This window comes from Typopeltis vanoorti, chromosome 2, assembly GCF_054136105.1.
Source record: "Typopeltis vanoorti isolate ZY-2024b chromosome 2, IOZ_Tvanoo_1.0, whole genome shotgun sequence".
NCBI lineage: Eukaryota > Metazoa > Arthropoda > Arachnida > Uropygi > Thelyphonidae > Typopeltis > Typopeltis vanoorti.
This window is the reverse complement of record NC_143550.1, coordinates 56,504,711-56,517,507: the sequence shown is the minus strand read 5'-3', so window position 1 is coordinate 56,517,507 and position 12,797 is coordinate 56,504,711. Positions and strand designations below refer to the sequence as shown.

The window sequence follows — 12,797 nt, the reverse complement described above, 5'->3', positions numbered from 1 at the left end:
ATTTAGCAACAATTAATGTATTTAGAGACAACTCTAATGAAAATGACCCTGCATGATGAAAAACCTCAACAAGTAAAACAGTTTTATTACAGTGCTAAACACGTAAATAAATATATTGTCTTAACATCCTCTTTCAAACTTTCAATTGCAGAAAATACGTAGTAAAAACTGTTCATAGCATCATTGAGGGTAGAAACCAACTGATTTATGTAAAACAAATTTTCAAAAGCAAAGATGTGTGTGTATATACACACACACGAAATCAGTTTGAATTGCATTAAGATTTTCTGTATCATTAAGAGAGTTGACAAAGTAATTTTACTGAAAAAGTTGAAACTAGCATGCTATATATGTGGAAAACTTTGTAAAAATGCTTCTACTCTACATTGAAGGGACATAGTATTTGGTCAAGTGAGTTCCTGTGGGAACATGTTAATAGAAGATTTTGTAAAATTTAAAATGGTAAAACACCAAACATCACCTTGAACCATGCTTTGCATGACTCCTGAAATATTTAGACTAGTCCTGGCATCTTGTATAACATCAGTATGAACTAATAATGATTTTCTAGTCTATACTATCAAGGGATATACAGATGTTGATAGAAATCTCCAAAAATCAAACATGATTTTTTTCTCCCACCTTAACAGAACAGTTTCTAATTATACTGTCATTGATTTATTCAAGTTGCAGTATTGCACTGCTGTTTCTACATTTGCAAATTTCTACCTTGTCTGCTGATATCTTCACAAAATCCACATAGTACAGCTACCATTTAATCCTAAATATACATATATATATATATATATATATATATATATAAAAAGATAAGCCAAAATTTGAAACTTTTTTTGTCTTACTGGCTAACCAGCCTGGAACTGGGAGGGGGGAAGAGCCCCCCCCCCAGTGTGTGTGTGTGTGTGTGTGTGTGTGTGTGTGTGTGTGTGTGTGTGTGTGTGTGTGTGTGTGTGTGTGTGTGTGTGTGTGTGTATCCTTTGTGCAAAACACTGTTTAGCCATTGCACGTTTAGGTGTATATAGAGAATTATGTTGCTTTTCTACATACTCAGCAGGGTTTACTTCTTGATATAAGCAGATATGAAAATGTATAGAACTTGATTTACTTTGCTTTGATATCATTAGAAACTAGTGTTGTATTTTATCATCAAAATATTCCAGTTTTTTTTTTCTATCTTTTTTCCTTTCTCAGATCTCTTGCATGTGTTATTCTTCAGCTTGAATGTTTGATATTTTTCGTTTTTTACCTATACTTAAGTGATTTATTTATTATTTTAATGGAGATATTGTATCAGTATTTCTTGACCCAGAGTTCAATTGCAGTAGTCCATTCATATTGCAAAAAGAGTAATTCAAAGCATCTCTGTAGTACATGAGAAGGATGTCACAATAAGCATCCTTTAAAAATTGGAAAAGACCCAAGATTGAATCCTGTTGTGATATGAAAAACATTTATAAAGACATTTCATTTAAATGCATGGTAGCTGGTCTTGTGTAGGTAACAGGCTTCTTCCCCTCCCCCCCTCCAAGAAACTCTGTTTTTTCCCATGAAACAGGCTAACTGTGAATTGACAGCCAATAGATTACAGGAATAGAAGGGTTAGACATCCTATTCAATCAGATGTGGCTTTGGAATCATACAGTACATGCGAAAGCCTAATGCATAAAGCATTAATGTTTTTATACAATAACAACACACACACACATATATAGAAGAGAGTTATCCACCCATAAATAACTAGAAGCATAGGAAAGTGGAAGTTATGTTTTAATTATATACACACACATGACTGTTTGGTAATTTCGGATATAACCATCACTTCTGACAGCTGCATTAACAGGGAAAACAAATTATTAATCAGGACTTATACCAGTAAAGAGTTAGCAATTAACATAATTACCACCAATTCTAACAGCTGTCAGAAGAACACAGCTTATAGTAATTTGTATCATTTATTGCATTGCTTCATTAACTGAATACTCTGGTTAACACAATATGATTTTTTCCCCCTAGTCATTGAACCAACTTTAGTTGGAAAGATCTGGATTTGAATTGCATCTAGAATGTAATAAACTTTTATGAAGACTTCAACTTAAGGAAATTAGTAATCTCATATTTTTGCCAACTTTATTAGCTGAATGATTAGCAGATCTACTCTCTAGCATGCTGCAGGCTTGAATCCTACCATGGGAATGAATGTAATTGTCCTTAAGTGGGAGATAAATTTCATTGCCTGGTGTGAGACCACTGTCCTTATTGGAGACCTGAAGTGGTTTAAAAAGTTTCACATCTCTAGAGCATGATTTCTGGACTATATAAAAAATAAATTTTAAAAAATACAAAAAATATATAATTATCATTAATAAAAATAGAAAAAAAAATCCTTAGCCACAGCACTAATGAACTTTAGGTTTACAAAAACCCTTTTGTGTAGTGGAAGTCACATTTAAAAAAAATGGATGCTGCAGGTTTTCTTTCTGAAACTCAGATATCACCTTTACAGAATAAACTAGTATTAGAACACAAAGTTTAATGTGGCAAAATGTAAGGTTATGCATTTTGGGGTGAAAAGATTGACGGCAGTTTACTGCATTGGTGGAACCCTGCTCCAGGAAATTGATGAGGCACGAGATTTAGGAATGTTGGTAGATAAGGAATTGAAATTTAGGGGACACATTGCAAAAGTGACCAAAACAGCTCATCAAATCACTTGGTTGCTGAAGAATACGTTGACAAGCAGAGACAAGCAGGTTATTGTTCCTCTCTATCGAGCCTTGATAAGACCCCATCTAGACTACTGTGCTCAGATTTGGTCACCTAGGTTTCTTCTTGATGGGGAGGAGGTGGAGAGGATCCAGAGGCTAGTGACCAAGATGATAGCAGGTCTGTGGAATGAACCGTATGAGAACAGGTTGAGGATTTGTGGGTTGCAAAAATTGGTTGATAGGCGGAGGAGGGGAGATATGATTGAGACATTCAAATTACTGAAGGGTTTCTATAAAATTAATTCAGAAGATATTTTTGAGAACAGGGCTGGTTGTGGGAGGACTAGGGGACATCCATGGAAACTGGGCAAAAGTGTGGTTAGTAAAGGTGTTAGAGCTGGGTTCTTTACTTTTAGAGTAGTGAATGAGTGGAATGCGCTCCCTGAGTCTGTAGTGGATGCTGTGACAGTGAATGAGTTTAAGGCGAGGTATGATAGATACTGTATGAATGTCAAATAGTTGTGATGAATATGATTTGGGCCTCCCTCGATGAGTCTAATGACTCCTGGAGTTGCCCGTAATAATAATAATAATAAAAGTACACAATTCATAAATGTTATACAATGTGACTCATGGCCTTTAGTTGTCTGAACACAATAATAATAAAAAGACAGTTACAATGATCGGACATTATTGGAGCAGAAAATTAGCAGTAGTGCAATTTACATAAATAAAATTTCATGATAAATGGACTGTGACTAATTTTCTCTATCCAGCTCTACCTTCCCTCCACTGTATCTATAAAAACATTGTTAATATATACAGCATGTAAGCAGTGTATTATATGCATAGTTTGCTTGTTTGGATGTGTGTTTTTTTTTTAACATTTTAAAGAATTTCTTGATAAAATGTAACATTTTGTTTCAGTATGGATCTGATAACTTGAGAAAGATGACTATCCTGCAAATGCTTATCTTCATATTAAGGTAAGTTATATTCAAGGATATATAAGTTATACCCTTTGAGGTTTTTTAAGCATTATTCAAAGAATTCATGTTACCCTTCTGGGAAAGGTCTCCTGAATTATTTTGGTTTTCTCTAGAAATATCAGTCATGTACACCCACACATGTTTACTACACCAACCAAGGGTACAGATTGATTCATTATCTGGTCAGAAAATTATCATAGTATTTGGAACAAAATCTCTACAAATTAGGAGGTTAAAAGGTGTCTGCATAGCTTTTGTGGCAGTTTCTAGTTTTTAAATATTATACTAGCAAGAAGATAGATCGTAATAGGTGCAGTGCTAGTCACTGAGTAACTTTATTTTAGCCTTTCTTTAAACTAGTTCTCGATTTATCGCACAGACATGTTGGATTTTCCTCTAGAAACTCAGAATTTTAACCCTGCAAGTGAGGAAAAAAATGTTGCATTTGGATTATTTCAGACAATAATACCAGCTATGGTTTAGGAGTACTATGCAGTGGTAGTTGTCCTGTGTACTCCTGTCCCAAAGTCATCAGTAGTCATGAACTCAACAGTCAGTGTGATTACCAAGGACAGAAACCAGCTGCCCATTGATTTCCAGAAATTAGTTTGGGTTAAAAGAGTTCTGCATAGTCTCTTTATCTTTGGAGAATAAAAGGCATTAGAGAATTTATTATTAGGTGATCATCATAATATTAAAGGCAAATAATGTAAACTTGTATAAAAATGGTTGGAGGATGGAATATCCATTCAGGTAAGAATGGTTATAATCAGGGCTGCATTTACCATTAGGTGCAATTAGGTGATTCCAAATTAAGGTTTTAAAATGAGGCCTCACTCTAGGGGGGGAGGGGCCTCATTTTAAAACCTTACTCCTCACAAAGAACACTAAAAAAACAGCGTAGTTATAGTTGCAAAATAAGCAAACCTGGATAATATTCTGTCCACCTGCTGAAAGAACATGGATAAGAAGTGTAGTTTGACCATCATGTCCATTTAGAAGGTGCGATAATCCTTCATGCTGAAAATAACACTTAACTACATTACCTGGCGTTAGTAGATACGTTCTATGGCCTATTCTTGCCATTTGCTCGGTAATCGGAATCTAAGTTATATCAGACTAAATACCTATGATTTATATTCATTTTGCTGCTTGTTTTTATCGTATAATTATAGTTTTTAATGCCAGCGTAAAATAAGAAATCCTTTCATACTTTCTTCACTTCATATTGTATCACTTTGGAAGATCACTGTCACTATCAATTTTTTGGCTAATTATTTTAATTGCCAATACATTTTAAAATTCTCCAAGAACTTGATTGAAGATAATTATTTTTGTCAAATAGTTATTTTATAAATTCATGAAAATCTGAATCTAAAATTGAATACAGCCTCCATCTGTTCCAAATTAAGTTTCCTATTTTATTCATAATCTTAGTTCGAAGGTTAGTTATCATACCTAAATCTTGAATCATATCATGTCATAAATGTCATATTAAGTAATACATAATTTTTATAACGTAATCTGTAGGTTTTTGCATTTCAACTTTCTTGGTTTCCCACCTAATCACTCACTACAAATCAAAATAAACGGCGGTTATGAAGTCAACTGTTATGTACATATTTTCGGCTAATTTCGATATTATGCAGCAGTTTTGAAGTAGCGATTTTTTCCCTACAGTTTATCTTTTGAAACATGTGTAGGTGCATGCGTCAAAATGAAATTTTATTTCCAAAATTTTCATAACAGAATTAATTCGTCTTTAATGAAGACGAATTAATCCCCTCCCCCCCCCAAAAAAAAAAAAATTATCACCACACACACATGCAAATACTGCTAGATAACATGTGCACACTTTCTTTTTGTTTGAATTCGTTATTTTTCCAAAGTAATTGTACTGTTGCAGTTTTAAGCAAGAGACAAAGGCATAGAATCTCTAATAAAATACCATTGGATATAAATTAAAAAAGACTCACAATCGGAAACCCTGAGTAATGCAGTTAACACCATTTGTTGTTCATAAAAAAAATACAAAATTCGTTCCTAAAATTGAAATGTGCGACCCATATAATCTTATTTTGCAAGGAAAGGAAGCAAAATGTCATATTTATTTCAATAAATGTTATTTAAAAAATATAAATATTTGACATAATATTTCCAATGCAAACAAACATTTTGATTATTTATTTTCGCACATGTGAAATTCGTTTTTATTAGGGAAGAGACACAATAAGTAAATTGCGCAGCAAAAAAGGGTCAGTCCAAGAAATACAGTGCACATAACTACAATAATCTGTTAATGATGGGGGGGGGTAATTGCATTTTAACAGATAGAATGCTGATGAATTCTGCCTTTTTATTAGGTCAAAGGGATTTTGAGTATATTTGCGAACAGATATATTCAACATAACTTAGCCAGTTTTGTTGTAAAAAGTATCGCATTTGAAGAAATATTAGCAGCATAATAATAAAATAGCAAAGTTCATAATGCTTCAGAATAACTTGATAATAATACCAAAACAAGATGAGACACATCTGTAGAAATCTATTATTATTATTAGAGTCCTTTTAATTATGAACTCTATAAAGATATACTTAATAAATGTGTATTTTTGTGTTTTAAATAAATAAACTAGTTTCATTTTGTCACGGATGGTTTTCGCTGGACTACCTGGACTTTTAGACTATTGTTCTTATCAATATTATAAAAACTCGATTGTAGCTTAAATATTCCAAAGCCCGTGTAGCTCAGTGGATGTGGCGTTTGCACACCATGGCACTTGACCACACGAAGGAAGACTTCTAGGTTTCGAATCCAGTCGGCGACTAGAAGAAATTTTTCTAAGCCTTTTTTTGACCGGTTCCTGAGTTAGTCGATCTCTGGCACGGGCAAGTGGGTTTTTTCTCTGGGAAACTCGAGTTTTTCGTCCTGTAAACTCAAGAAAATCAACCGTAGAACCCACATTATTTCAGACATTAAATACGAGTGTTAGGGACCACGAGATGGTTGCACTATGCCGCACTAATTACCGGAGAACGCACTATGTTAGACGACAATTTTTTATTGTCGTCTAACATAGTGCGTTCTCCGGTAATTGTTTCTGAATTATGAGGTTAAATTTTCTGAAAAAAAAAAAAAAAGAGAGAAAAAAGTATACTCGCCTCCACCAAAGATTAACGCCTAGAGGAACTAGATTTTATTTTCGTTTCTCTAGGCTGCAACTGGCACTCGAATCTATGATGACCTTTACTTCTCCCCCCTTAGCATTATGGAACAAGACAGGTTGCTACAATGCTAGTAGTCACATAAAGGTTTGTTCTTTAAATCGAAATTAGATAAGACTGGTAGCCTCATAGAATATATATATACAGGAATACCTTGTATTGCGTGGTTAATTGGTTCCAAGAAGCGTCTGCGCTATGCAAAACCACATTGTTCGAGGTCTATTTATAAAGGTTTTCAATTTAATTTGTTTATTGCAAAACTTTAGGATAATAAAAATGTTTAAAAATGAAAAAAATTGTTATTTTTATTAACTAAATAACAAATAAAATCCTTTTAAATTGATATAAAATTTGTAAAAAAACAAAACAAATGTTGCTTCAATTTTAGCATACAGTAATTTACTTTTTACTAAAGCCTTTTAGTGTTCGTTGAACCTTCCTTGTCTCTTCAAGTACTAGATCTCTGTAGCATTTGATGACATTATTGAGACTTTGTCTCACTTTGATGCTTCTTTCCAAATTCGGGTCGGCATTTATGAGAAAGTCGGAAACTTCGTCGATTTTTCTCACAAAAGGTGATAGGTCAACAAAGGAAAATTCTTCAACCATGACATGAGTGGGATCTTCTTCGTCTTCTTCTGCTTCATAGACTCGTTGTTGTTCCAACTCCAAAAGAGTTTCATCATCCAGATCATTTGAATGAGAATCAATATATTCGTTCACATTGTTACAATCTAAACTTGTAAAACCAAGATCTTTGCCCTTCTGCACAATTTCTGTTGAGATTTCATCTTTCTCTGTTGCAAAAGGCAACAAGGTCCTTTGAACAATGCGACAAGATATTATGCCATACGGCTTTCATGTTGCTTTGAGTCACCTCTTGCCAAGATTCATAAATATTTTGAATGGCATCTTTTATGTTAAATTTCTTCCAAAATTCACTCAAAGTCCAAGAATCTTCTTCTGCTGCAGCTTTAATAGCTTGAGCAAAAGTTCGTCTTAAATAGTAAGCCTTGAAAGTGGAGATAACGCCTTGATCCATCGGTTGCAGAATTGATGTTGTGTTTGGAGGGAAAAAATGAAACTTGACATTTTCATCTAAGTCAGTCAATAGAGTTGGATGGCCTGGCGCATTGTCTAATAAAAGCAAAATTTTGAAAGGAATATCATTCCTTTTACAATAGCTTTTAACCTCAGGGCAAAAACAAGTTTTAAACCAGTCTTCGAAAATTGAACGAATCACCCACATTTTTTATTCGAACGTCAATGAACAGGTAAATTGTTCTTTGTAATGCCCTTAAGAGCTCTTGGGTTTTCCGCTCTGTACACTAGCAGAGGCTTCAATTTTAAATCACCTGATGCATTACCTTCTAGTAAAAGTGTCGATCGGTCTTTTGACACTTTATACCCAGCTTGTGTTTTTTTCCTTCTCTGCTAGAAATGTGCACGATGGCATTCTTTTCCAGAACAAGCCATTCTCGTCAGCGTTAAAAATTTGATTATCTGTGTAGCCTTCCTTCTCAATAGGCTCCTTCAATTCATTGGGAAATAATTCTGCAGTTTTAGTGTCAGTACTTGCGCTTTCACATTGGATTCTTACGTTATGGAGTCCTCCCATACGCTTTTTGAAATTGTAGAATCACCCGCAACTTGCTATAAATGTTTCACTGGTTGTACCTCCTTCATTTTCGCTTTCATTTTCTTTTATTTCGTCATATAGACTTGTTGCTTTTGCCTGGATTATCATTTGACTCAAAGGAATCTTTTTCTGATTACAATCTTCAATCCAGATCATTAGAAGGCGTTCCGTATTTTCCATTGTAGAAGATCGATTTCTCGTGATCACTTTTGACATATAAGAAGCGGTGCTCATTCCATGTTGTTTAATCTTTTCTTTGCTCTGAATAATTGTTCGCACAGATGACTCATTCATTGAATTCTCACGTGCTAGCAAACGAAGCGCCATTGTCGTGACATTTTATAATTTCGAGTTTCTTCTTTAATGTCAACCACTTGCATTTTTTTGTTACTACAACAGTGTCTTCTTTGTTTTGTCTCTTTTCACTTATACTTAATTAATAAAAAAAATATTAAATACTAATATTAACGTAAATAATAAAATGCCTCAGGGGAAAGAACGTGTCTACGTGAGAACCAATCGAATAACTACTGCATAAACGTGGCTTTCAACTGTCACTTGCGGTGCCCGGGAGTAGCCGGTCAGTGTTAATAATGATAAGTGTAATAATAAAAACTGTGTTAGACCAAAACCCGCGCTGTTCAAAACCGCGCTATACAAGGTATTCCTGTACTTCTTTAATAAGAATATGTTACAGTGTTAAAAACAAAGGCAATGTTTTTTGCTAGAACTATATGTAATAGATCTACATGGCAGCATTAGAAAGGTTTATTAAATTTTGTGTGTATGAGAAAGGCTTACAAGCTCTGCACATAAACACCTCCGAAGTCAGTCAGAAAGGTTCAAACAACTATCCGATGGTTGGCCACTTACAATCAATAAAATTCACAGAAGAGAACAAAGAGCAGGCTGAACTTGAAACTTAAGATGAAAGAATCGTGCCAAATTCTTTGGGGGTTATAAACTTCGTGCGAGGTCTCAGAGAAGGCTTAATAAAAGGGGACAGAGCCAAGCATATAGGCCTTCCCGGATCCAGAAGTCACTAGAGAGAGAGTGCTTCTTGTTTCCAGACGTTGCCAGAGAGGAAATTCCTGGTTCCAGTCTTAAGAGAAGACTTTGAGTTGCCGAAAGGAGATGTTCCAATCGCGAGAGAGGAATCCCGGTTGACAGTTGGCGGCAATTTGAGTTAGTGGAAGCGGCAGAAAAAGGAGGCAGTCGTCCAGGCATTTTTGGCGAGCCCAAGCAGAGGAGAAAGGGCGAGACAAATTACCCGAAGCACCTTCGCAACTTAAAAAAATCAAAACTGGAGTTGAATAAATCTTGTAATAAATAAATGTTGTAATTCCATAAATATGATGATTTTTGCTATAATTTTTATTACCGTAAATTCAAAATTTTTATTTTTAGTGAGAATGTCTGAACTTTACAGTTCATGAAGTTCCAGTTTTTACCTTGATTAGTAAGCTTAATTTGATTGCAATTAAAAACTTTTATCCTTATACTAAATTATTACCATACTTTTTAATATTTTTTCAGTATTCAAAATTTTTGTAGCAACTATGATGCTTGTCAAACAAAATCAACATTTTCGAAATCAATAATCAACACTGCAATTGAAATCTTTCACAGAAAGATTTTAATTACATCTTTCTTTAAATTAATTATGATTCAATTACATGGAATATTTAAAAGTGTAAATAATATATATATTTAGAATTACATTAAAAGATTTTAAACTATTTAGAAAATTTAATATTAAATAGAAAGTATCATAGAAGCTGCATAATTGTTTATAATCCATCGATATAAGTTAAGCATTTATTTATATAAAATGACTTACAAGGTTGCTATCTTAATATTACCAAGATTTTTTAATATTAATATTTATTGTATACATGTGAAATTCGTTTATATTTTTGGGAAGAGACACAATAAATAAATTGTGCACCAAAAAAGGGTCAAATATTGTATAACAGTAAAGGAAATAACAAATAATGGTAATTAAACTGATAGTTTAGTTACAGTTATTTGGCTAGTACTTGTAAAGCAGTGTACTGTATACAAGCGTATATACCTAATTATATGGTTAAAGTAGTTGTCGCAGTCAGTAGGAATATATTATTCAATTAATTATTATTCTTATTTTACTGTTACTTGTTTATTTTAACAAAACCAAGATACTACTGTTTCTGTTTTTGTATTTTTTAAGCTTTTAACGTAATTGTTTATTTTGGATTTAATAAATATTTATTTCGCTTTTGATAGATTAATACACATAATGATGCCAAGAAAATTTGAATCCGGAGCTAGTAAAAGAAAACAACTTAGAGAAAACGAAAAACAGCTAAATAGTCAAAAGGGAGCAATTTTGTCTTTCTTGCGTTCTGAAAATGAAGAATTTTGTAGAACTGAAGTTGTACCTTCACAGTTCTCGGAATGAAAATGAAACATTGGTATCATTAACAGGACATGAAAGTAAAAATGAAGAACATCAAAATGATGTGGAAAACATAGGAGAGAAAGAAGTAAATGAAACAAATCAAGAGGATTCTGAAGAAAATTTTCAATCGGAGTCTGTACTTACCAGCAAGCAAGCTATCTCTTATCCTACTGATATAACAGTGTGGCCACTTACTATTATTGAACAGTTTATCGAGCATATTTTAATAAATATGCTCCAGAATGTTGGTAAAATAGAAAATTTAAAAAAAAGAATGCACAGAACGCAATAGAATATATGTCAGAAATGTAAATATATCACATTTTTACTGTAAAAAGGCAAATGGAACAAAGAAGAAACGAGAGTGGCTAATTTTTTCAGAAACCAGCAAAGCAATTTACTGATTTGTAAATTGTTTTCTAAGTCAAATAATAGCTTAATGAAAGGTTTTAATGACTGGGGAAATATAACACGAACCTTATGTGAACACGAGCATTCTACTGAGCATATACGAGCGATGTGCACATATCGCAAAAGAAAATCAAGTTCTGCAAATATCGAATTCTGAATTGATCAAACAAATACAATCTGAAGAAAATTATTGGAGAGAGGTTTTAAAAAGAATAATAGCTACCATTAAGTTACTGAGTAAACTAGGGCTAGCATTTAGAGGAAATACAAATTATATTTTTTCTGATTCTTGCAGAAATTATTTATCGTGTTTACATTATTTAAGTGAATGTGATGATTTTTTAAAACATCACATGAAAATGTATGCCAACTGTGGTTCTGGCAGATCAAATTATCTTTCTTACCATACTTGTGATAAATTCATGGCGTTAATAGCTAAAAAAAAAAATGAGAAATATTAATATCAGAAATTAAGGAAGCTGCTTATTTTGCAATAATACTCGATTCAGTGCCAGACATTGCCCATAATGACCAACTAGCTATGATATTTAGGTATGTTGCCGCAAATTCTAATATTAGAGAAACATTTATCGGGTTCATCAGAATTACACAACATAATTCCTTATATTTAGAAGAGGTAGTATTAAAAAAATTAGAAGAATTATCTTTGGATATAAAAATGTGCAGAGGGCAAAGCTGTGATAACGCCAATATGAAAGGTATCTATACAGGTTTACAAGCTAGGCTGAAAAAAGTAGTCCCTCTTCACATTATATACTGTGCTCTAGTCATTCCTTAAATTTAATTGGCAACTATGCTGCGGAATCTTGTCTGGAAGCAGTGCAATATTTTTGGTTTATTTGAAATGTATATAATTACTTTTCATCTTCAACAAGAAGATGGGGTATACTCCTTAAACATTTAGAAAAAAAAAATCTTTAACAGTTAAAAGACTAAGTGAAACAAGGTGGTCCGCAAGAGCTGACGCTGTATTGGCTTTGAAACGTGGATATAAACAAATTAAAGACACATTACTTGAACTATCCATTTCTCCTCATGAAAAACCTATTTCTAAATTAGAGAGCTTATCATTGACTGAACATTTTGACAAACCAGAAACAGCAATTTTAACAGTTATGTGGGACAAAATTTTACAACGAATAAATGCGACTAGTAAATCTCTACAAGATCCTGATATGGATTTGTTTTTAGCTAATAATTTGTTACACTCTTTAGTTGGTTTTATTTTAGATATAAGAAATAGTTTTGCTGCTGTAAATGAAGAAGCGAATTTATTAACAGATGAGACAAAATTTAAAGATGAAAAGGAAAGAGTTAAAAAATGAAAAAAAAAAGAGTGACGAAGTTTC

General features: G+C 33.1%; 1 protein-coding gene across 1 annotated transcript in view; it reads left to right on the top strand.

Annotated features, from left to right (window-relative positions):
* PMP34 (Peroxisomal Membrane Protein 34) overlaps positions 1–12,797 on the top strand; it is a 178,530-nt gene that overhangs the window by 157,716 nt on the left and 8,017 nt on the right. The window contains exon 8 of the mRNA XM_090405144.1: positions 3,651–3,709. Coding sequence (XP_090261270.1) covers positions 3,651–3,709 — 59 coding nt within the window. The remainder of the gene's footprint in view (positions 1–3,650; positions 3,710–12,797) is intronic.